Source organism: Dipodomys spectabilis, unplaced genomic scaffold (genome assembly GCF_019054845.1).
Source record: "Dipodomys spectabilis isolate Male_0828 unplaced genomic scaffold, ASM1905484v1 ptg000197l, whole genome shotgun sequence".
Classification (NCBI taxonomy): Eukaryota; Metazoa; Chordata; class Mammalia; order Rodentia; family Heteromyidae; genus Dipodomys; species Dipodomys spectabilis.
Window position 1 is genome coordinate 1,070,335 of NW_024870874.1, and position 23,085 is coordinate 1,093,419.

At 43.1% G+C, this 23,085-nt stretch overlaps 1 protein-coding gene across 3 annotated transcripts in view; it reads right to left on the bottom strand.

The window, feature by feature from the left end:
* Positions 1-5,736: 5,736 nt before the first annotated feature.
* Positions 5,737-23,085, bottom strand: part of Ica1 (islet cell autoantigen 1) — a 145,656-nt gene continuing 128,307 nt past the window's right edge. For all 3 annotated transcript variants that reach the window (XM_042696086.1, XM_042696085.1, XM_042696084.1), the window contains 3 exons: positions 18,937-19,206; positions 8,742-8,831; positions 5,737-6,006 (listed from right to left, as the gene is read on the bottom strand). In XM_042696086.1, the coding sequence (XP_042552020.1) occupies positions 5,885-6,006; positions 8,742-8,831; positions 18,937-19,206 (482 nt within the window). In that variant the 3' untranslated portion in view covers positions 5,737-5,884. The remainder of the gene's footprint in view (positions 6,007-8,741; positions 8,832-18,936; positions 19,207-23,085) is intronic.

The window sequence follows — 23,085 nt, forward strand, 5'->3', positions numbered from 1 at the left end:
TGATATCAATGTGAATTATTGTGGTGTTGTGTGTATCAGTATCTCCTTCATGTCTGCACACTTCCTGTGTGCATATGTCACAGTTTTTATTAAATCATTTTAGCAGTGGAAAGACTGTTGGGTTGTTTCCAAGTTGTGGAGATTATGAATAAAGCTGCTATACATTCACATACAGGTTTCTGTGTGAACATATTTTCTTTTTTTCCTCTCCAGGGTAAATTCCTAGGTATGGGATTGGCAGGTTGTACAGTAAATATGTGTTTAACCTTCTGTGAAACTGCCAAACTGTTTCCCCAAGTGGCTGTTCTATTTTGTCTACCCACCAACAATGTGGGGGAGTCCAACTGCTCTGCATCCTAATTTCTTTTGATCAACATTCTGGCTAGTGCTTGTTTTAAACAAAAATACCTTTATGACTGGTGAGATTCGCAGCCTATCCTTTTTGACCAGCAGAGAAACCCTTTCATTTCTCCAAACCCCAGACTTAGGAAAACTCAACAGCAACCTATTCAGTAAATGTTCTCCTTCTTCTCCATTGCCTTGACCTCTAGGAATCACTAGAGAAAATGTGACTTCAAGAATCTTATGGAAAATCAAAGGGAGAGGAAGCAGTCTCTGTTCCTCTATTTTGGTAACAAGACTGAAGTTCATAGATAAATACAATTTGCAGCTGATGGAGTCTTGGTTTGACCACAAAATGTCTGCCCACAGAGCAAACCGTTTATCTATCTAGCTATCTATCCATCCATCCATCCATCCATCCATCCATCCATCCATCCATCCATCCATCCATCCATCCATCCATCTATCTTGCCAGTACTGAGGCTTCAACTTGGGCCTGTAAGCTGTCCCTTAGCTTTTTGCTCTAGGCTGATGTTCTGGCACTTAACCCACAGCTTCCCTTCCAGCTTTTTTGCTGGTTAAATGAAGATAAGAGTCTCACAGACTTTCCTGCCCTTGGTGGCTTCCAATTGTGATCCTCAGATCTCATTCTCCTGAGAAGCTAGGATTACAGCTGTGAGCCACAGACGCTCTAGCTGAGTTTTTTTTCTTTCTTCTTCTTCTTTTTTTTTTTGTTTAAAACTGAAACTTTTGGTTTCAGTTTCCTCATCTGAATAGAAAATGTGCTGGATGCAAAAGGCCCAGTAACCCTTTTAGGATGCCTTGAAACTGGCTAGAAGAAGCTTCCATAAGTCACTAAGAGCACTGGCTTCCTATATAAGTGCCTGATCAAGGGTACTTCTAAAAGAGTCTCTTCAGGGAGACCTCTGGAAAATATTCCAGTTCTTGAACCATTTCTGCACCTCTGGAAAGACTAGACAAGTAACTCTTCAAAGTCATTTCCGTAGAAAGTAGAGCAGATCTCAATTGTGTTTTCTTGCCTATGTTTATTCCATTCCTTGTTTCTGTAGCAACACCTCAATTTGCCTGAAGGAACTATGCTTTTCTCTTTTTTCTAGTTCTTAAGGGTTAGAATCAAGGAACAGGAACACGAAAAGCTGGACAAACAGCATATTTCCCGCCCTATCCCTTGATCCCAGTGACAGAAGAATGGACACGAGTTTAAGCAGTTTCCATTCTAAGACCCTAACTGGAGATCCTGGCTGCCTTTTTGCCTTCTTGTTAAAATAATCTGTTTGAATGAAGAAATGGAGGGTATCAGAGGTGAAAGCTAGTGAGGACAGTTGTTGAAGATATAAATGAGCCCCTAGATCCAGTTGTACCTAAAGTTTGACCTAAGTTACCTAAGCAAATAAGCTTTTTGATGGTAAATCAGTTTGAGATGGCCTTCAGTAATGATGTGCTCTTTGATCTTTACTTTCTCATCCATGCATGCTCTTGTGTCAAGGTTCCAGAACCCTAGTTACATTTTATTCTTATTTACTTTTTTATTTTTTTGATGCTGGTTCTGGGTCTTGAACTCAGGGCCCAGCTACATTTGACTTATTTCATTTTTTATTTTTGATGCCGGTACTGGGTCTTGAACTCAGGGCCTAGGTACTGTCCTTGAGCTTTTCCTGCTCAAGGCTAGCATTCTACCATTTGAGCCACAGCTCTACTTCTGTCCTTTTATTTTTCTAATTGTAATTTTACATAAGAATCTCACAAACCTTCCTACCTGGGCTATCTTTGAAACTTCAATCCTCAGCTCTCAGCTTTCTGAGTATCTAGGATTCCAAGATGAGCATGGGCTCCCGGCTGATTTTTGTGTTTGTCTGTGTTGCTAACTTTAGAAGCCCCATGAAAAGCAATGTGTGTGCCACCACTGCCCATAGCCCTCTCCGATCATAAACCTTATCACTTATCAGACCCATTCTCAATGCAGAATTCCTGGCAGCAATTGCCAATCTTTGGCGCTGTCTTTAAGCTGATGTATGATTTCCAGCAAAGCGGAAGAGACCTAGATCACTGCTTGGAGACCGCTGCCAGTAGAGGGACTGGGAAGATGATTTAAGTCAGAGGATTAATTCCATGGCCCGTCTGGAGGACACTAGTTGATTACAAAGACAGGCACAACTGTTATTTGTTGGCATAACCAAAATAGGGTTAAGATTTAGCCTCGAGCCATTGCCAGAGGTAGCTTCCAGGGCTGTAGTAGCCTCTGGGAGGGGAGAGTGTGGAGCTGAGCGAGCTGGCTCCAGGAGCTGCAGTGTGGATAAAGGGCCTGGCAGGTGCCGTCTTCACCCAGATGGCTGGGCAGCCTCACAAGGTGCCTTGGGGGTATGGATGGGGGAGGAGTCTGGCTCATACCAGTTTCAAAAACTGGCTAAAGCATGTGACTGTGCCCCACCTTCATGCCCACTGGCTGAGGATGGCTCCCAAGCCTGCCAGCTTCAAGCAGAAGATGTTTTTAATACAAAAGCACTGACTCTTCCTAAATTGGTACAGTTCTAATTCTGAAGCTGATGGATGCTTTTCTCACTCTCCCAGAACTCAAAATCAACTTGACATTTCTAAAATTACATTTTGAAGCGAATGAATCTATAAAGTACACCAAGAAACGATGCCAGCCAGAGACACAAGTATGGAAGGAAGAAAGTGTCATTTCGGGCTCCTTCCCTTCAACTTGTCTGTCATTTATCCATTGGGCTGGGGGAGGGGGGAGTAGTGGGGGGAGGGACAGAGAGCTAGATGTGCAGACTACTGCAAATGGCAGGAAAAGTGGTCCCAGAACCCCAGATCCACACTTCCCCAAGCATGCCCTGTCCCGTGCACGTGGGGCTCAGGCAGGCCTCCCCATATGGGATGGAAATGAGGGAGAAGCAAGGGTAAGGCACCTTTGTCTTCTTCATGCCAGAGACAGGCTGTGGGCAGCTGGGTCGGCCCCCCGAGGTGGCTCCCAGAGGAAACCCCCTGGCCAGGCTGGCATGCAGGCCACTTACAAGAGAATCAGGCAGCAGCTGCTTCTCCTTAAACTGGAGAGGTGGTTGAGGGGCTTTGTGTGAGCCCGGATCAAAACACGCCTATCAAAAGGGATCAAGAGGCTGGCCAAGTGGACTGCAGATGGGAGAGGGGATGGAATCCCTTTTTCTTTTCTTTTCTTTCATTTTTTGAAAGTAAAGAAAATTTGAGGAGAAAATGCCTCCATGGGCAATTCTTTCCTTTCCCTAGTTACAAAGCCTGTTCAACTCCCACAATCCTCTCCCCTTCATCCACAGATCAATTTTGAAATGCAGCCTGTTGGTATTTAAAGCCATTCAAAACTGAACCTCCCTCCCCCCACTTATTCCTACCCTCCAGCTTCACCTCCTCCTTGCTGGTGCTGTGTTGCTTCTGGGCTGCAAACATGACCCAGGATGTGACTAGGACCCGAGTTCTGCAGAGGCCAAGTTGATTTGGCAATCACTAACCTTTTGCTTCCTAGTTGCTGGGGAGAGAGAGATTTGGGCAAGTAGGGGCCCAGTTCTCTAGGGTGGCAGCACTTCATGGTAAGAGGCTACAGACTTACCAGACGAGGCAGAGCAGCATCCTGGCTTGCGTTTATGTGCTGGGAGGAAGGGAAGGGATTAGGAAGTTTTCAGGGAAGCATGAACACTGGTTCTGAATCACAGGAAACCTGGGGTTGCAATTGGGAGACACTGCCCCCCCGTAGTGGGAGGGACTTTGAGGAGGATCGAGAGAACAGGTAGAGTTGTGATGGTAGCCCAGGGAGGCACGTGTAAAAGTACAGGTCTTGGGATGTCGAAGGGGGTCTGGAGAGACAACAAGTCTTCCTGTGTGTGCATGAGAGGAGTGTGAGGCAGGGTCCTAGTGTGTATGCTGATGTTCTCAAAATCCATAAATGTCAGGCTTCCTGAATGCCTGTGCTGGGTAGGAAGCTAACAGAGCTATGGCAGCTGTGTCTCCCACTGCGTCCCCAGCAATTTCCCTAGAGGATCATCCTTTCCTGTGCTACTTCTTCCACAGCCCGTCTCCAGTGTTCATTAGAGCTCAGAGGTTGTGTCTGCAGTCAGCCCCTTCCATAGTATTCTTTTGAGTCAGGCGTAACCAAACATCAAGAACTATTTGCTTCCTAGTTTATCACCTGAGTCCATGCTCATGTAGAGCTGCATTTGCACTGAAAGATGTACATGGGCTTCTGAGATCGCGAGGCCCTTACCTAGCAGGTCCTTTGTGACACAGGAAGGAGATGTGCCAAGCTCTGAGGTCTGTCACACTGGTAGAGTATCTGTCCTTGTGCTCAAATGCCAGATCCTGCAAAAGCTCACACACCCCCATACCCCAGCTGCCTGGCTAAGGAAGTGAAGCCGATGGCTACAAGGCTGCAGGTAGGACTCTTCCTCCTCCTCCTGCTCCTCCTCCTCTTCCTTCTCCTCCTCCATCTCCCTCCAGCCTCCACACCCACAGAACAACACTGAGTCCCCGCAGCAGAATCCATAACTTGCCTTTGCATGTCAAATGTTTTCTGTTTAATAGAAAAAGGAAAAAAACCCAACATGTCATGTGGTTCCAGAAATGCATGCTTTTGGATTCCAACCATGAAGGGGACCAAAGGAGATGGCAGCATCTGCAAATACGTCTGTGTTCCATCAAAAACAGAGACGCCCCGCGCCCCCGCTACTGTGAGGTTGCACGCCACCTGGCAAAGTGCTTTGGGGATGGTGTGTGGTGTCTTTGGTTGGCCAGAGCTTCCTCCAGTGCTCATTAAAAGGTGGTTTAACAGGAAGAGGGTCTCTTCCTACACCACCTCCCTCAGGCGGATGAGAGGAGGACAACAGGAGGAGGCGTAAAGTTTTGTAAGCCTCCTGCTGCCTTGAAGGAAGGAGTGTAGGACACTTTGCTTAAACCTAACCAGGCTGCACTGGCTGTTGGTAGCTAACCCCTATAAGCCTAGCTAGTCAGAAGGCTGAGATCTGATCATCTGGGGCCAAAGTCAGCTGGGGAAGACAAATCTGTGAGACTCTTAGTGCCAATTGAAAGAGGCTGGAAGTGGAGCTCAAGTGGGAGAGCACCAGCCTTGAGTGTGGAAGACCCTGAGTTCAAGCCCTAATACTGGTATACACACACACACACACACACACACACACACACACACACACACACTGATGAATAGGTTTATGACTTGGACTCAAATCTCACCATAGCCCCTTGATACCACAGGGATAGGGTGTTGGCAGGTGCTGGCAGGTGAGTGTTGACCTGGACATCACCTCTGAATACTCTATACCATTTAGAGCTTTATATTGTTTAGATCCATAGAGAGAACCCTTTATACCAAAGAGGAGTAAATAATTATACAATTATAAACAGGGCCGCTGACCCTTCCATTTTATTAAAATGGTGCATAAATATTAAAACAGCATACTGATCGCGTTATACTTCTGCTTGCCCCAGGTGAGGTGGTGTGGAGCGGCAAGAGGGCTTCTTCTCGAAGGCTGCAAACTCATGCGTTGAGCAATTCATGTTCTTTATCAGTTTTCCCAATAGCATCAGGATTTGATAAGGGATCGAGGTCCGCAAAGAGGCTGAACCAGGCAGTCAGGTCTGAGGAAGCCTTGGCAGGCTCTGAGGAGAGAGGAAGAGAAACATCACCACACCCACCTTCCCAGTGCCAAACTCTGCTATGCTGGGTATGGGCATGCATCATCTGGAAAATGGAAAATTTCTGTTACCCTGTCTCGAACAGATAGGGAATTTCACATCTCCTGGCTGGCGGCTTGGTTGGGTAACATTTCTAAACTGTGGCCTGAAGCTCAGTGAAGAACTAGCCCTGTGTTAACTCGCACTGATAATCCAACCCCAGCTAAATGGCCACATAGCCCTGAGAGTTGCTCAAAAAGCACACACCCTGTTACTTCACCACAACCAGGAAATAGTAATTTCAGACATCAGACTGAAGAGACGAAGAAACAAGGTGCTTTCCAGGGTCTGCTGGAAGCATCTCTTCATATCTAGAGGTTCTAGGGAGATCTTGGGGCCTCTTTTCACCCTTCAAACCACAGGCCCAGAGGAGGTTGCACTTAGTCCTGGCTTCCTCTTGCCTTTTTCACCCTTTCCTGTTAAGTAGGCCCATGGAATTCCCTTATCTGCTGTTTTACCAAAACCCCTCGCTTTCTGAATCCTGTTATATAAATTATCTTCCAGATGAGGAGAACATTTTCAAAACATTGCCTCATGCAAGCCTAAGTTCATTGGCTTAGTTGACCTGTGCTTTTCTTTTTCTTCTTTTTTTAACAGGCGACAGTGTCAGAAGGATGAAGAAAATGAGTGTTCTTCTAGATGGAAGAAACTAGAAATGTGTGTATCCTGTGGCAGAAAAGATCTCAAAAAAGGTAGGTGGGAAAAGTTGCTAAATGTGGCAAAATGATAGAATTATAGCCACAAAAACAGAGCTCTTTGGTCTTATTGCTAAAATGGCACTGATGCCGAGATGCTGAATTGGGTCGTTTTATTCTTATGATTCCTATCCTTTCTTCAAAATATCTTGAAATAGAACATGACTTTATTACGATATAATCAATATATCTATTACTGAGATAAAACTATTGCTAGCCAAGTTAGTAATATGCAGATTATTATTCCATAAAACATTAACTAAAGCCCCTGTGGTCAGCCTTTATTTTGATATGATAAATCAAGAGTTGAGAATATTTCATCTAATTTAATCAAAGGTTAGGAGATGGAAGGAACTGCTTTAAAAAAGGCAGAGGGGGAGGGGGAGATGACTCTTCTTTAGTTACCATGTAAGGTATCACACAAAGATTTGTACGGGGCAAGACTGTTTTAGGTGGATTCGTTTATCTTTATTGTTGATAGAGAGTATCAAGATATCTTAAAAATATCTGCAAGTAATAATATGCCACTTCCCCTTCTACCTCTGCCAAGGTCTTAGCAGATCCTCAGAAGCTGATCATGACCCTGCTATGAGGAGCCAGGCGATTATACTTTCGGGGGTGGACAACTCTCACACTCACCGGTCCTCTATTACTGGGCTCAAAATAAAACAGGTGTAACTTATTTGCACAACACTTAAAAGAACATTAAAGGAGCACTTTTTGATGGTGATGGAACAGACATTTCCTTTAACTTTCTGTGGTCAAAGAAAAGTGGGCGATGACCAAAGGAACGGAGAGACAGCTGTAACATACACATGAGATCTTCTGTCCAGCAGATGTTCTTTTTGGAGGCCTGTCCCAAAACAGAACAGGCTTCATGAGCTTGAAAGAACCTCTTTTGAAAACTAAGTAACCTAGCCCTTTCTGGAAGCACAAATTAAATACCTGATGGAGAAGAGGTAGCAGTATTGTTTGGCAGGATTTTTGTTTGTTTGTTTCAGCTCAGGGTCTTGCTAGACAAACACTCGTCTATGAGCCATGTCTCCACATTTTTTCTTAGTTGATGGTACTGGCATCAGAACATAGGGTGATGGTACTGGCATCGGAACGTAGGGTGATGGTACTGGCATCAGAACATAGGGTGATGGTACTGGCATCGGAACATAGGGTGATGGTACTGGCATTGGAACGTAGGGTGATGGTACTGGCATCGGAACGTAGGGTGATGGTACTGGCATCGGAACGTAGGGTGATGGTACTGGCATCGGAACGTAGGGTGATGGTACTGGCATTGGAACGTAGGGTGATGGTACTGGCATCGGAACGTAGGGTGATGGTACTGGCATTGGAACGTAGGGTGATGGTACTGGCATCGGAACGTAGGGTGATGGTACTGGCATTGGAATGTAGGGTCTTGTGGTTGCTAAGCTGGCACTCCATCACTTGAGCCATGTCCCTAGCCCTCAGCAGTATTTTAAAGACAGCAAACCATTATAGCCTCTTCTATTCTTAGTATTTCTACTGCAACTGAACACTCACAGATATTGATTCATCTAGTTTAGATGCAAGTTGATAAAGGAAATTATGACTTAAGAGAGTAAGGACCATTATGCTTAAGAGAGGTATACTCTACCATGCCTGTCTTAGGGTATTATTTAATGAGATTGCAAACAGTACTTGGCATTCAGTAAAGGTCTAATATTCATTGGTTGAATGTATTTTCCTTGGAACAAGTAGCATACCAATTTATTTATAAAGATTAACCAATGAGTAATGACAGATGGCCTGTGACTTATTTACTTAATCTACAAGCCAAGAATGTAACTTCCAGGATCATGTAAAACACTTCATCTCATGGCTCTGCTTAGAGCTCTAGATATTCAAATGGAGATCAGTAGTACAGTATAGTCTTAGGCTGCCAGAAGGGAAGGCAACTGTCATGCCAATGACAGAATTCTGTATTACCTTTAAGTGCAGAGCTGTTGTCATTTGGATTGCTTGATTCTGGTGCTGGCCATGGAATAGGAGGAAGACTCACACTGCTCTCTGACCAGCCTAATATTCAAAACCAGAGGACATTATATCTAGCAAGAGTCACACTGACCCACCAGCTCCTAAACCATGCCAGAGTTCAAAGAGAGAGCAGAGGATATTTAACAAGACCCTTCTTCCATGTTTCTCCTAATGGAATATATTTAAGAGGACAAGAGATATGAAGAGTCATGCCCAATTTCAAAACATGGAAGGCCAAGGAAGAGATTGGATTTTGAAAAGCAAAGAAGACATTGAAAAGTAAGTTAAAGCATTTAATAAAAAAACTTTTCTAACTGTTGTCCCATTTTTATTCCCAAGAACAGTCATCTCATATTAACATCAGATCATACCGTGCCAAGGAAATCAAATGTCTTGTTTTCCTGTCCCAAATGGGGTATGCTTAAAACTGCACAGCATTAAATAAATATGACATTAGAACTAGAAACTGTATCCCTCTATTTCCCAAATGATCCAGTCTGTATCTTCTGCACAACTAGTTTAAATTTGGGGTGCTTAATTAATATAAATAAAATGTCAGTCCAGCAGTTTGCTTTAATATACTCTACAGTTGCACTTAGCTCATGTAACTCAATGTCCTGCCCCTGTTCCTATGTGCCTGCCTGCCGCTGAGTGGTTAGACACATTCAGCACTCTCATTTTAGGAATGCAAACCCCAGTTTCCCACAGCATTTACTATCTGTCTGGACACTTCATTTAGAACTACCAAATGCCTCTTTGCATCTCTGTTTTAGTTCTGTAGGTTGAGAGCTTCTAAATGACACAAAGAAGTTTTTCTTCAGTGTACTAAAATACTTAAAACAGGATGGTGTTTGTGATTAAAGCTATTGCTAATTCATCTTGTGAAACGTAAAATATAGACCATTAGACAATGTACCATGGGACCATTATGCTTAAACTATGTCCTTTCACTGGGATGCCCTGAGATTTTGTGCTCAAGGATAGTACTCTACCCACTTGAGCCATAGCTCCACTTCAAGCTTTTCTTTTCTTTTCTTTTTTTTTTTTTGGTAGCCTAGTGGAGATAAGAGTCTCATGAACTTTCCTGCCTGGACAAGCTTTAAACTGCAATCCTCAGATCTCAGGCTCCTGAGTAGCTGGGATTATAAGCTTGAGGCCCCGGTGCCTGGCTTGTTTTGTTTTAAAGAAAGATATGGCCTGTAAGAAAGATCATATGTGGATGGCAGAGTTCAGGTAGGTCAGAAAAACAATTTTTTTAAGAGCAGAATCTCATTCATAAGATCATTTGGTAGGGCCCTCACTACTTTGATGTGGTCCCACCAAAGATGAGACTCAAAATTCAATAAGTCTAGGAGCTTCTCTTCAAATCTAGACCCATGGATGATGTAATAAATATCCAAATGGCCCTTGGCAGAAAAAAAGGTTACCCATCCCTGCAGACAGAGTAATGAACCCCTTGAGCCAGGGTTATTTTTGTATCCTTTAGTTCACTGCCTGACATACAATGAGAGTTTAAATAGATGACGGTTTAATTAAGATAACATACTCCTTTGAAATGTGAGAAGTGAGCCTCCAGCTCAGATTTTGACAGTTATTTCGGAGATGGAGTCTCATAGACTTTTCTTCCTAGGCTGGTCTCAAAACTATGATCTGCCATACCTCAGCCTCCTGAGTAGCTAGAATTATAGGCATGAACTACTAGTACATGGCAAAACAAATGCATTTTACTTTTCTTTTGAGTACTGGAGAGTCAAACTCAAGGTCTTGTGAAGGCTATATAAGTGTCCCACCGTAACCATACGCTAGCCCATAAATATCTTCTCGTTGAATTCTTTGTTACTATGTCATTCTGAGTGTTAGTTACCTAAACACTCACGATCCAAAAGAGCAACAGGTAGAATCCATACATTTGGGAACTTCTCCACAGCCCAGGGCATTGAGAAGGAAGAGCTTGAAGCATTTTCTTTTTTAATAGCTGGGATGGTATGCCTTAGCTCTTTTACAAACCCACAGGACATCTTTGCCTGGTGGTGCAAAACAGAAATGGCAGCCAGTGTGTCGAATCACATTTTCTCCTTAGAATAGTTCTTAAGCATCCATCTAACTGTTTAAGTATGCGTGCACGAATGGATAAAATAGTACAGATGTGACACCAGCTATGAAAAAAACCCCAAATACTAAGCTCAGCTGTGATTTCAACCTCACTCATATCATTCTGGAAATTATTAGGGGAAGGGTGCAATGAGGGTAATTATGGATGGAACACCAAGCCAAACTTCAAATGGCTTCTGTCAGGAAAAAAAAATGCTATTTAGAGTTGCTAATATCCTGGTAATTGCCATCAACTGCTCTCTCGTCAGCGTTAGTTGGCTGAGGCATTTTTTAACATGAAGGTGTGGCTAGAAAGATGTCTCCCCATGCTGACAGCGGGAGAGTGAGCCAGGATGAAGGGCAGGGGCGGAGGGCGCTAGGAGCTCTGTGAATGTCAGAACCCTCCTAGCACTTGGGTTCCTTTGATATGTCAAATGTGCTGTCCATTCGCAAAAAGCACATATACAATTTTATTACAGCAACGCTGCCCCCGTTACTTACATATGGGAAAATACAAACCAGCCAGAGTTACCAATGACCAGTGAGAGCAGAGGCAAGGCCAGAGCCAACCATTCCAAGTACTTTGCCATAAAGCAACTCATTCCTGGCACAGCAAAAGCCCAGACCAGGTTACTGATCTCAGTTACTGGAGAGCTCTGAGATGGGCTGGCAGTATAGGTGGCAATGAAGGGCAAAGTAAGAGCACCATAGTCTCAGTGGCCAAGCAGTACCCTGCCACCCACACTCCCTACCCAGCCCCATTCCAAACCTGCAAGGAGTGGATAAAAATTCCTGTCTCCCAAGCTGTTCCCTGTTGCACTGGGATATTGAGGGTGAAACCAGGTAGTAGAGAGGCTGGAGAGCAGGAATGAACTAAGTCTACACTGAACTGGTTTTGTGTGTGTGTATGTGTAACTCAGCAGACATCAGGAGCAACTTCTGAGAGCATTATTTCCCCAGTGATCTACACTTCAAGTCTATCTTCTTTTATTCTAGTGTCCATTCTGCCCATTTTGGTCTCTCCATTGTTGCTATCCATCCATGATCTATTCATCATTTTACCATCCATCCATCTACCCATTCATCATCCATTCATCCATGCATCATCATCCCTTGAATTCTAGGCACTGAGCTGTTTTCTGGAACTATAGTGAGAAACACAAATATGGATCTATTCCTTTAACAACCTAGAGCAAACTGCAGAAATGAAATTTCTTACCTTAATTTTTCAATTAGGTAAGAAAAGAGGAACAGTTACAAGTACAGGATATAATGGCAGAAACACATAATACTGACTTCAGGAATGATGAGGAGTCAAAGAAAGCTCCCTGGATGGAATGAGATTGAAACTGAGACCCCAAAGGAAGAGTCAACCAGGAAAATTACCGCACAGTGTAGGTGGGATGCTATGCCATAATGAAAGCATGTGCCAAGGCCCTGTGGGTGGGAAGAGCAGGGCACATTGGAGCTCAATATGGCTGGAGTCCAGTGTATGAATAGATTACACGGTTCTCTGGCAGAACAGCATCATTGAGTCATGCTAAGTGAAGGTGTGGGAGGTTCAGGCAGCCATGAAACTGGAGGCAGGTCCTAAGGGACCTTATAAACTAAGCTGAGTTTAGAACTTACTCTACTGGTGGAAAAATTGCAACAACTTGGCAAATTGCAAGACCTTTCTGAGGTTCCTTTATTTCCTCATCTGCAAAATGTGGGTGGAAGAGATGGTCATCAAGGTTCCTTTTATGAACTAAGAGAGGCACTTAATTCTGCAGCTCTCCAGGACTTGCTTTGATGCTCCTCAGCAGGCTTAGAAAGTGCTGCTGCTCATTATTCACCATAGCTAAGATATGCAACCAACCTAGATGCCCCTCAGTAGATGAATGGATCAAGAAAATGTGGTATATATGCACAATGGAATTCTATGCCTCTATCAGAAATAATGACAATTCCTCATCTGTTAGGAAGTAGAAAGTCTTAGAAAAAATTATATTAAGTGAAGTAAGCCAGGCTCAAAGAAACATAGGTCCCATGGTTTCCTTAATCTGCAATAACTAGTATATGTCTAGGACAAGCAGAAAAGGTCGAAAGCTATGTACATATGACCATATAAGATGATTCTAAGCGAAATGAACCTCAAAATAGGGACACAAGAGGTTTTCTCTTTCTTGCTGTTGTTTTTTAAATGTATTTATAATGTACTATGTGTTTTTTTTGTTTCTTTTGTATGTTCTTTCCCTGTGGTATAACCCCTGTTTTCACCATGTTTGATTCCAGTACCCTGCATCTTGTATATACATTTTTCTAATTTGGGGAGGGGAAGGAAAATAACAAAATGCTGAAATGAGGATACAGGTTGATCCATTGTAACAATGATATGTACAAGACACTATGTTGAAAATGAACTTTAAACTTGAGGGGGAGGGGAGAGGAGTTGGAGAGGTGGGGAGGAAAGGGATGGTAGGGGAAACACAAATGAGGTACCAATGCTTGATAAGAAATTTATTCATTACCTTACTCATGTAACTGTAACCCCTCTGACAGTATCTTTACAATAATATATGTGTGTGTGTGTGTGTGTGTGTATGTGCACAAAAAGAAAGTGCTGTTCCTTTGTAACACTAACAATCCCACTGGCTTGTGCAGAGAATGCCTTCCCTGTGTTCAACCACCATCTTTTCCGTGACATCAGTCTACTGAGTACTGGCGATGTCAATAACCTGGAACCACCTTAAGTTAAAAATAGTAAGAGATGATCTCTAGTTTGAGATCATCCACAACTTGATGTTACACTAGCCTTAAATGGCAAACCACCCAGATGGTAAACCACATCTGAGAATTGGGCAAAACCATCAATAGTCTGAAGGAACACAAAGCTCTCCGAATCTAAACAATATTGAACATGGTGGTTTATGCTTGTAATCCCAGCTACATGAGAAGTAGAGGTAGAAGGATTGTGACCCAAGGTTGACTCAAACAAAAGCCTGAGACCCTATCTGAAAAAAAAGCAAAAGAGGCTGAGTGTGTGCTCATGTGTTTGAATGCTCACTTAGTTAACAAAAGGCCTTGAGTTCAAATCCCAGCGACACACACACACACACACACACACACACACACACAATACAAACACACACAGAATCTGGGACAAGATTTGCTGAAAACTAAACTGAAGGATACTATAGCATATTTATGTTTGAGCAGCTAAAAATCCCTCCAGTATCAGAATTGCTTTAAAATTAAATTTTCGATATTGGTGGAGAATTGAGAAGCACTGAGAAGGATCTGAGGCTTCCCATAGCTTGCTTAGTCTCCACTTGCACATTTGTCTCAAGCTGGCTCTCCTCCTACTCATGCTAAGAGGCCCCAGGAAGGCACAATTTTCTCATCACTGTATGACACAGGAAACCCAAGTCCCATCATGCTGATAACTTTAGAAAGACATTTCAGCTGAAATTAACTCTTTCATTTGTAGCACAAACTGATCTGATATGAAATCTTTTTTGGATTTGTAGGGCTTAAAGTCAGAGGGAAGTAGGAAATAATTTTTTTTTTGAACTTTGCCTTGGCATCCTTCCAGAAGGCTGGGGAACAGAATGACGAGAGATGTCAAAGAAGAAGGTGGGCATAGGAGAATCTCAGACATAAAAGACTGAAAAGATGGAGCAGGAGCAAAGAGAGGAGGTGGTAGGAGAAACTGAGGAACTGTGGAAGCAGCCAGAACTTTGCACTGCTGACTGATTCTCTGGTCCTGAGTAGAGCTTGAACTCCTCAAAATGACAGTGATGAGATTCAGCACAGATATGTAAATCCATAAAGACTTCCTAGGACAATCCAATTTCTTGAACACTATTAAACACTATTAGATTTCTGTGTTGAACAGGGTCTTTTTGTCTCTCCATACTCACAGTGCTCCTCTGTAGCTACCTGCGGGTGTCTTTGTTCTTGTGTGTTACTAGGCTGATCATGACAAGTCCTGCTCTTCCTCCTGCAGCATCCAAGGCAAGGCCTGAAGAGCCATGATGGGAGCTACTGGACCAAAGACACAGGGTGGAGAGGCCACAGGAGGTTCTAGTGAAAGGTGAAGGCCATATTCAGAGTCCAACTGTCTCTACTAGGTATGTGGCCTTGGACCATTGGGTTCCTCAGTTTTCCAGAGTACAAAATACAGATAATGCTAGAACCTGTCTGGGAAGGATATGGAATAAGTGCATAAAGTGACATAGGTAAAGAGTTCCCAGCATAGTGTTTGGCCCATGGCAGGTGCCATCTGGGCTGCTTTCTTACCATCTACAAATCCACAAATAGATTCATGGAATCCCATGATTTGAAATCTCAGCCCAAAAGTTAGAAGACATCACAGGGATAAGAAGTGGAGTCTAATACTTCATTTTGCGGATGAGAAGGGAAGGAACAAGAGAGTTGGAGAGGCTTGACCATGGGCTGCAGACTGAGAAAGGGAGGGTCACTTACAGGAGGAACTCTGAACCCCATCAGGCTCTTCACTGAGCCAACATGCTGGGAAGCCTCTCTAGGCCACACTTAGTTTGGCTACTTAATGATTTCAGAGGCTATTATACTTAGTTTTTGAGATGCATTGGTTAATCAGGGAAGACAATTTTAAGAGAAGGTAGCCAGAGTTTAATAGTTACTGCTATACTGTTATGTATACAAGAGGGTGTTCATGGATATAGATGGATGTTCTAAACCATGGAGGTAGCAAGAAAAACAATATCTTAGGCCATTCTCCACTCTTTCTTCTTTTGGAAGGCAGAAGGATCCCTGACAGAACTGTACAAGGTGATTGAGCATGCTGACATGCCCCACCACTGAAGCAGGAACCCAATCTCTATTTGTACCCCATGTGTTTTGGAGGTTCCCTAAACCATGGGAAACATGGGATGGAAGTAAGGTGGCACTTGCTGGGAATTGAAGGGTATCCTAGAAGTGGAACGGGCTACTTCTTGGTTTTTGGGTTTTTTTTGGTTGTGGGGCCTGAACTCTGGGCCTGGGTGCTGTCCCTCAGCTCTTCAGCTCAAGGCTAGCGCTCTACCACTTGAGCTACAGCGCCACTTCTGGTTTTCTGGTGGTTTATTGGCGATAAGAGTTCCACAGACTTTCCTTCCCCGGGCTGGCTTTGAACTGCAATCCTCAGATCTCAGCCTCCTGAATAGCTAGGATTACAGGCATGGGCCACTGGTGCTTGGCTTCGGGCTACTTCTTTCAGCCACTTAGGTATGACATTCTTTCTTGTCATGTTGAGTCCCATAGACACTCTACAGGTAGATGAGAATATATAAAGGAAACCTGATAACTCAAAACAACAAAAGAACTACCTTAAAACTGCTCTTTTGCTAGAACCTCAGTGGATGAACGGATACTTTTAGCAGCCAAAATGAGTTTTTAAATAGTAACTCAGAGCATGTCACTTCATGGCTGAAGATGCTGGGATGGTTCCCAATGTACTTGGGCTAAAAATGGGCCAAAGGTTTTCTAAATGGCTCCTACCTATGTGGCCTAGCCTACAAGGTGGTCACCTGCAAGGTGACTTGTCTACAAGATGGTCTAACAGCCAAGGCTTCTGAGAGACTTTTCTCCTTGCTTAGTCTGAGAATTTGAGAATCTCGATCCTATGTAAGACCAGCACGATGTCACATTGGTCTTTAGTACAGTGGTTGACCTCTATGCCCAGGTATCTATGTGGCTAATTTCCTCCCCTTGAAAAATCTGCACTGGAATCTCATCTCTCCAGCATGGCCTTGTAAATTCTGAAGCCTCCTCTCTCCTGATATCCTCCAACATTTGCCCTGCTCTGACATCTACTACTCTTTTTCCTTTTCTTCCCAACACCACTCATTTTCTTACCTACAATGTTGATTTGCTTATGATGTTTATTGTTTGCTGTTTCTTTCCACCAGAATGTGAGTTCCAGGAAAAGCATAGAGATTTACCTGTTTTGTTTGCAGATGCCTCCCCAATACCTCGGCATGCTGAAAGACCCAGTAAATACTCGCTAATAAGCGAGCAGCCTGATAAGGCATTAGACTTGCAACCTCCAGAGAGTTTCTTTCACTGAGAAATAAATGGCCTCCCTTTGAAGAACTTCCTTCTCCTTCCATAGTATACTTGTATTTCCCTCTCACTGTTGGAACATTTCCCTCCTTTGCCTCATGTGTTGTTTGGCCCTTAGACATGGTGCAAGGCTAAAGTGCGAAGTCCCATGGCCACTGCCTTGTGATGGTTCTCAGGCAGGTCCTGAGAAGAGCTCTGCCTTCAATCTTTCACAGCAACTGACATTTAGCCACCATTGCGCCTAGCATCAGGAGGGCTCTAATGTCTCCAAAGCTTGGGGAAGGCCTGAATGAGGATCATTCTACTACACAGCTGGAGAGACTCTGGTGCCCCAAGGAGATGGGCTGAATACTCAGGCTCTGGCCTCCCAACTCTCCCACGTCCCTTAGCACCTCCACCACAGGTGGGTGGGGTGAAACTCAAGTCAGTTGGCAGTCTCACAAGTCTACACTCCAGTATAGGAGCTGGTGAAACCCAGGGTGAAACCCGGGTTGGAACAATATTTCTGGATTTCACTTATCCCCACACTCTTACCTCCATTATTCTAACACATGAGAGGGTGACAAAATAGAACTCACAAAGGAAGATAGAAAGAATCAGGGATTTCATTAAAAAAAGAGGTAAGACTTTCTTTTTTTTTTTTTTTTTTTTTTTTTGGTTTTGCCCACCAACTCCTGAATCTATGACCTCATCTCCCTCAAAGACCCAAGGTTGTAATAGCCCATAATTACTTAATCATTCTGGCTCTGCTGTTTGTTCTTAGTTGTAAGTGCCAGATAAACACATTGTTTATGAAGAAGATAGCGTAAATTCACAAGAAAGAAAAAAACAGAACAATTTGAGAATTTCTTAATAGTAATAGCTGTCTTAACAATTCACGCTGCATGCAAGGAAAATAAAGTATTGAGATAGAAGGAAATAGTTTATTTCCTGAGGTCTGCCTGTTTAGAAACTCAAAAGTACATTTCATCTGAGTTTTCTGTACTTTAAACCAACCAGTGTGTGGCCTGCTGTTGAGCCCTGATATGTTTTGAAGCCTTCCTTGCTAGTGGTGTCGACTGCCTTTGGTCAGTGTGGAAACGCTTTTTGGGCTGACACTATTCAAGTTCTCTGCCTCTGTTTCAGGAAATGCTGGGGGAACACATGGGGTAGGGGCAGGAGGGAGAAAGCAAGTATAAGTATATATAAAAGTATATATAAAACCAAGATTGAACCCAAAGTTCAAGGGCCAAGGGAATGAAAGTCTGCATGAAAGAGGAAATGTTTACCTGGCTACGAGATATTCTGCTTTGTGGCAAATGGGAGAGCTCAGGCTGATGACCAGGAAGGGTTGGCCAAGGCAACAGGGCCATAATCATGAAGGCAATTTGAGCCCCACTTGTATGCCACAAAAAACAATGCCTTAATGAAACCAGGTGTTGGCTCCCATCTATAATCCTAGCTACTCAAGAGAATAAGATATGAGGATTGCAGTTTGAAGTCAGACTGAGCATACCAACCTGAGAGACTCTAATCTCCAATTAGCCACCAAAAAGCTGGAAGTAGAACTGTGGCTCAAAGTGGTAGGGCAACAACCTCAAAGTTGTTGAGAAAGTTAAGAAAGTACAAAAGCCTGAGTTTTCAAGCCCAAATATTGGCACCAATAAAAAAAAAACAACCCACAAAACCTTAATCAAAGGAAGAGAATATGACCCAAAGCCAATCTTTTAACACTTTCCTAATAAAAATATTAACCTTGGAGGAAATTATCAGAATGAATAGGTCTTAATTTGAATATATTAAAGTTAGGATATGATTCAGGAATTTCAGCTAAAAAGTCACTGGATTGGAAATAGAAATACAATACAGAAGAGAAAAAAAGGGAAAGACACTGAATATAAAATAAAAATACAGAAAACATAACAGAAGGAACAAATCTGCCTTTGAATGAAAATGAAGAACAAAGAATGAATAAGGAAAGGAAGCTAATTTCAGTCACTGTAGTATGTACCTTGTAGTGAGGCCTGTAAGTCTTTCAGATTTTGGTCTAAAAGCTGCGAAGGAAGGAAGCCAGAGCCTGATGGGAGCTTTGGGTCTGGCTCTCCTGGGGGCCCTGTGGGTGCTGGCTCCTTCAGACGATGCTCTCCAAACACCTCGGCCCACTCTTTGCTGAACTCTCCCTCTTCCAGGGAGGAAGCATTGAAGATCTCACTCAACAGCAGCAAGTCATCCTTCTCAGCACCTTCGGGCTCTGGGGGTCCTGCCTTTGGGTCCAGGCAAGCTGAGGAAGCAACAGAGCACAGAACACGTGACTTCCCAGGGCTTGAGCATCAGTAATTGTCTATAGAACCGAACGAGGACAGATTGGCTGCTAGCTATTTTTAAGAAAAAGTTCATCCAAATAGAAATGTATCCCATTATAACCTCCTTTTCTTTCTTTGCTTTTGTGTGTGTGTGTGTGTGTGTGTGTGTGTGTGTGTGTGTGTGTGTGTGTGTGTGTGCGCGCGTGCAGGTATTGGTGCTTAAACTCAGAGCCTTGCACTCCAACTTGGCTTTTTTGCTCAAGGCTAACACTTGAGCCACACTTCTACCTCCAGCTTTTTGCTACTTAATTGGAGATAAGTATCTCATGGGCTTTTCTCCTCAACTTGGCTTTGAACTTTGATCCCCAGATCTTTGCCTCCTAAGTAGCTAGGATTATAGGCATGAGCCATCACAGTGCCAGGCTCCATTATAGCCTTTCTGACAGTTTTCAGAATTGAAATTAATGTCACATTCCTTGGTGCCCTTTCCTCCAAAGTCATCCCAGTTACTCAGCAGCATTTGATTACAATGAACTGTCCTGAAAAGTTCTAGGGTGTGGGTTTTTCCTTAACATAAACAGCAGATTTTACCAAAACATTTCTCAGATCTGAAAGAAAGCCAGGATTGATTGAAAGCTTGTTGGAGATCTTAGTTCCTTTTTTGTAAAGCTTCCCGAATCTTCCCACACAAGCCCTCAATCCACACGGCCTGGCCTGTAGCAGCCAACACACCATGTGGCAGCCTGTCCTGCCACCCAGGCTGGGGAGAAAAGCTCACCACACCCTTGCCCAGGGGAATGTGTTGGGAGGCCCAGCAATGCCCGAAGACAGGCAACTTGGCTGAAACACAGCTGTAGGAAGCCAAGGAAGGTGGGTGGGTCTGGGTAGTTGAAGGTAGTAGTGAGAGAGTAACAGGGAAATGTAGGTAAAGTAAGGGTTGATCTGGAGTGGAAGCTTCATATGCCAGGACCTAGCACGGATGGTAGAAAATGGGCACCAGAACTCAAGGCTATCTCCAGGCAATTCTTCCTTGCTGTATAGAGATCATCCTCACCAAGCCTCCATGTTCTCATCTCTAAAGTTATAGCATTGCTGAGGCCCACCTTGACGTTTTATTACCAAGACTAAAAGAACACTTTAACATTCATTGCTACCTGGAAGGAAGCTTCAAGGAAGAGATCATCCTCTCGTATGAATATGGACAAAATATTGTATATCAAATATAAGCAGAATGGGGACATTGCTTTTAGAAATCTTGTAGCTGGTCCTTTCACTGAGTTTCTGACATATTTTGAGAGCCAAGAACTGATGGTATTAACCATTTTTATTTTATCATTTGCAGTGGTATTTAACTGCCACTTGCAAATTGTAAACATTTTTATTCTTAAGCCATGGGGTAAGGGAAAAATCATGTTTCATACTTTTTTGGAGTTATATTGTAATTCTGTCATGTTAAGTGAGATGATCATGTTTTCCTCAAATACACACATATATTTACAATAACTAGTAATGAAGGCTTAAAAAATACAGCTTTGTGGTGGTGTCAGCTTCACTAAATCTATTTTCACCCACGTTACATAAAGATCTAAAGATTAAGGGGATTTTTGATGTGCTAAGCAGACTGGCTATAAATCAGGGAGGGGAGAAAAGTCTAGTCACTTGTATCACTGTGGTTTTAAAATAGTGGCAAAACATCACTTTAATCAGGCGACTGTCTAATTTAAGAATTTTTTTATTGTTTGTGTTATCAAAGACATTTTTACGGAGACATAGCCTAGGGGTGAGAAGATGAGGAAAATGGCGTTGTAAAGAGACTTCTACTAAGACAGTGCTGAGGAAAAGGGTAGCACAGAAACCACCCCAGGCTATGCAGAGTGTAGAAGGCAGGGCTGGCAAGGTTGGACAGGCAGCCCTCCTGTGCACACACAGGAAGGAGCTATGTGAGTTGTATCCTGGGTCCATGTGTTTATGCATCCTCTCCTTCCATCTCTTAGGTGAACCCTTCTGGTCTCTATGCTTCCTGATTTCAGGTAGGACTGTGATGCCCCAACCCCCCTCTTATGGTTTACTTTCTGTCTTGAATGAAACCAGATGAAGAGCAAACCAAACCCACTTAACTGGAACCAGTTCAAATCAATGAGCAGATCCTAAGAGGATGGCTTTTAGTGAGCCCTAGGGGTGATTTGTGTTCCTTCTGTAATGTCTTCAGACTGTGGGCCTTCGGTCCTTTGTAAAGTCCAGCCCTGGGGGAAGCCTCACTGCTGGAATCTAGGTGTCTATCCAGAGAAAGCACCATGAATACATGTGACAACAAATGATACTGGAGTCCTTCAAAAATAACCACAGTCTATAAAAGTTCTATCTTTATTTCTATTATTTAGCTTTTGTGCTAGGGTATTTAGAATATACCTCAGGGGGTTTTGCTAGCTTAGCAAAAACACCTTCTCCATGTACTCCTTGCAAGATAGGTCTTAGAATCCCTTCTACCCAAATGGCTATGTGGCCGTGGCAGGTCAGCATCCCCCATTTCTCAGGTCACATGACTAGCTGAGGGATGGGCATGTGCTGGAGGCTTCCCTGAATTTGCTATACAGAAACAATGGAAGAAAGACTCTCTTTCTTTGGGATTTCAGGATCCAAAGATACAAATTAGAGGCTTCGAGTGAAAATAGACAATACACAGACAGAAGCAACTTGAAGAGCTGCAGAAAGAATTTGTTTTCTGTGCCAATCCTGGGGTTGAACCCAGGGCCTAAGTGTTGTTGAGCTTTTGTGCTCAATGCTAGTGCTCTACCTCTTGGGACACAGTGATTCACTGATGTTAAGTGTCTCATTCACTTTCTTGTCCGGGCTGACTTTGAACTGCAATACTCAGATCTCAGCCTCTTGAGTAGCTAGGATAACAAGTATGAGCCACTGGTAGCTGGCTCTGGAGACAGAATCTTAACAACACTGTCTAAGCTCTTGGATCTAGTCTTGATTAAAGCCAATCTATAGCTGTGTGTGGTTAGTTACATGGACCAATACCCTTAAAAAAGCTTGTAACAAGACAGGTTTCTATCCTTGGAACCAAAAGATTCCTGACTAATACTGTATCCCATCAAACTCATGTATTTAGTCACACAAAGTAAAAGGAATCCATACTCTTGATAGCTAATTCTTGATACAGATTTTGCTTATCATCAGGGTCAGCCATTGAATGTGGTCTATTATTTAGCATCTCAATTATCTGAGAGTTAAAACAGACTGCCTAGTAAAGATCTGCTCTTCTAAGAGAACTTATTACTTAGCTAAACTCAATGAAACTGGCACTGACTTGAACCATAAAACACAGAAACCTCCCAATTATTACACCGATAATTAAGATGCCTGAAATTACTATATATAACTTGTAAGAAAAGCTTAATTACATGTAGAAAAGGACAGGCTTAGGTCTGTAACCAGACAAGTCAAGACTTGAGACATAACTCTATGTCAGTAGGTGCTTGAGAATCAAATCATGCTATCTTTTTCTTTGAAAATTATTAAACTCCACTGACAGAAAATGAAAATACACACAGAGAGATATGGCAAGCTGCTTGAGAGAACTCTTAGGAAAAACTACATATCAGAGGTTTCAGCCATGGAGACAAAGATTATTACTGGTTTGTGGGACACTCTCATTCTGCTTTTGGCTTAAAGAATGAGCAAAGTTTGTGGATCTCTTGGGGGTCAACCCTGCAGATGCTCCTCAGAGCCTCTTTGTTCTCTTTGTAGGTATTTCCCAGGTTTCCATGTTTACTTTCTTATCAGATAATCAACTACAGATGCTACTGTAAAAGTAACGGCCAACAGACATGATGCACCCATATTCTCAC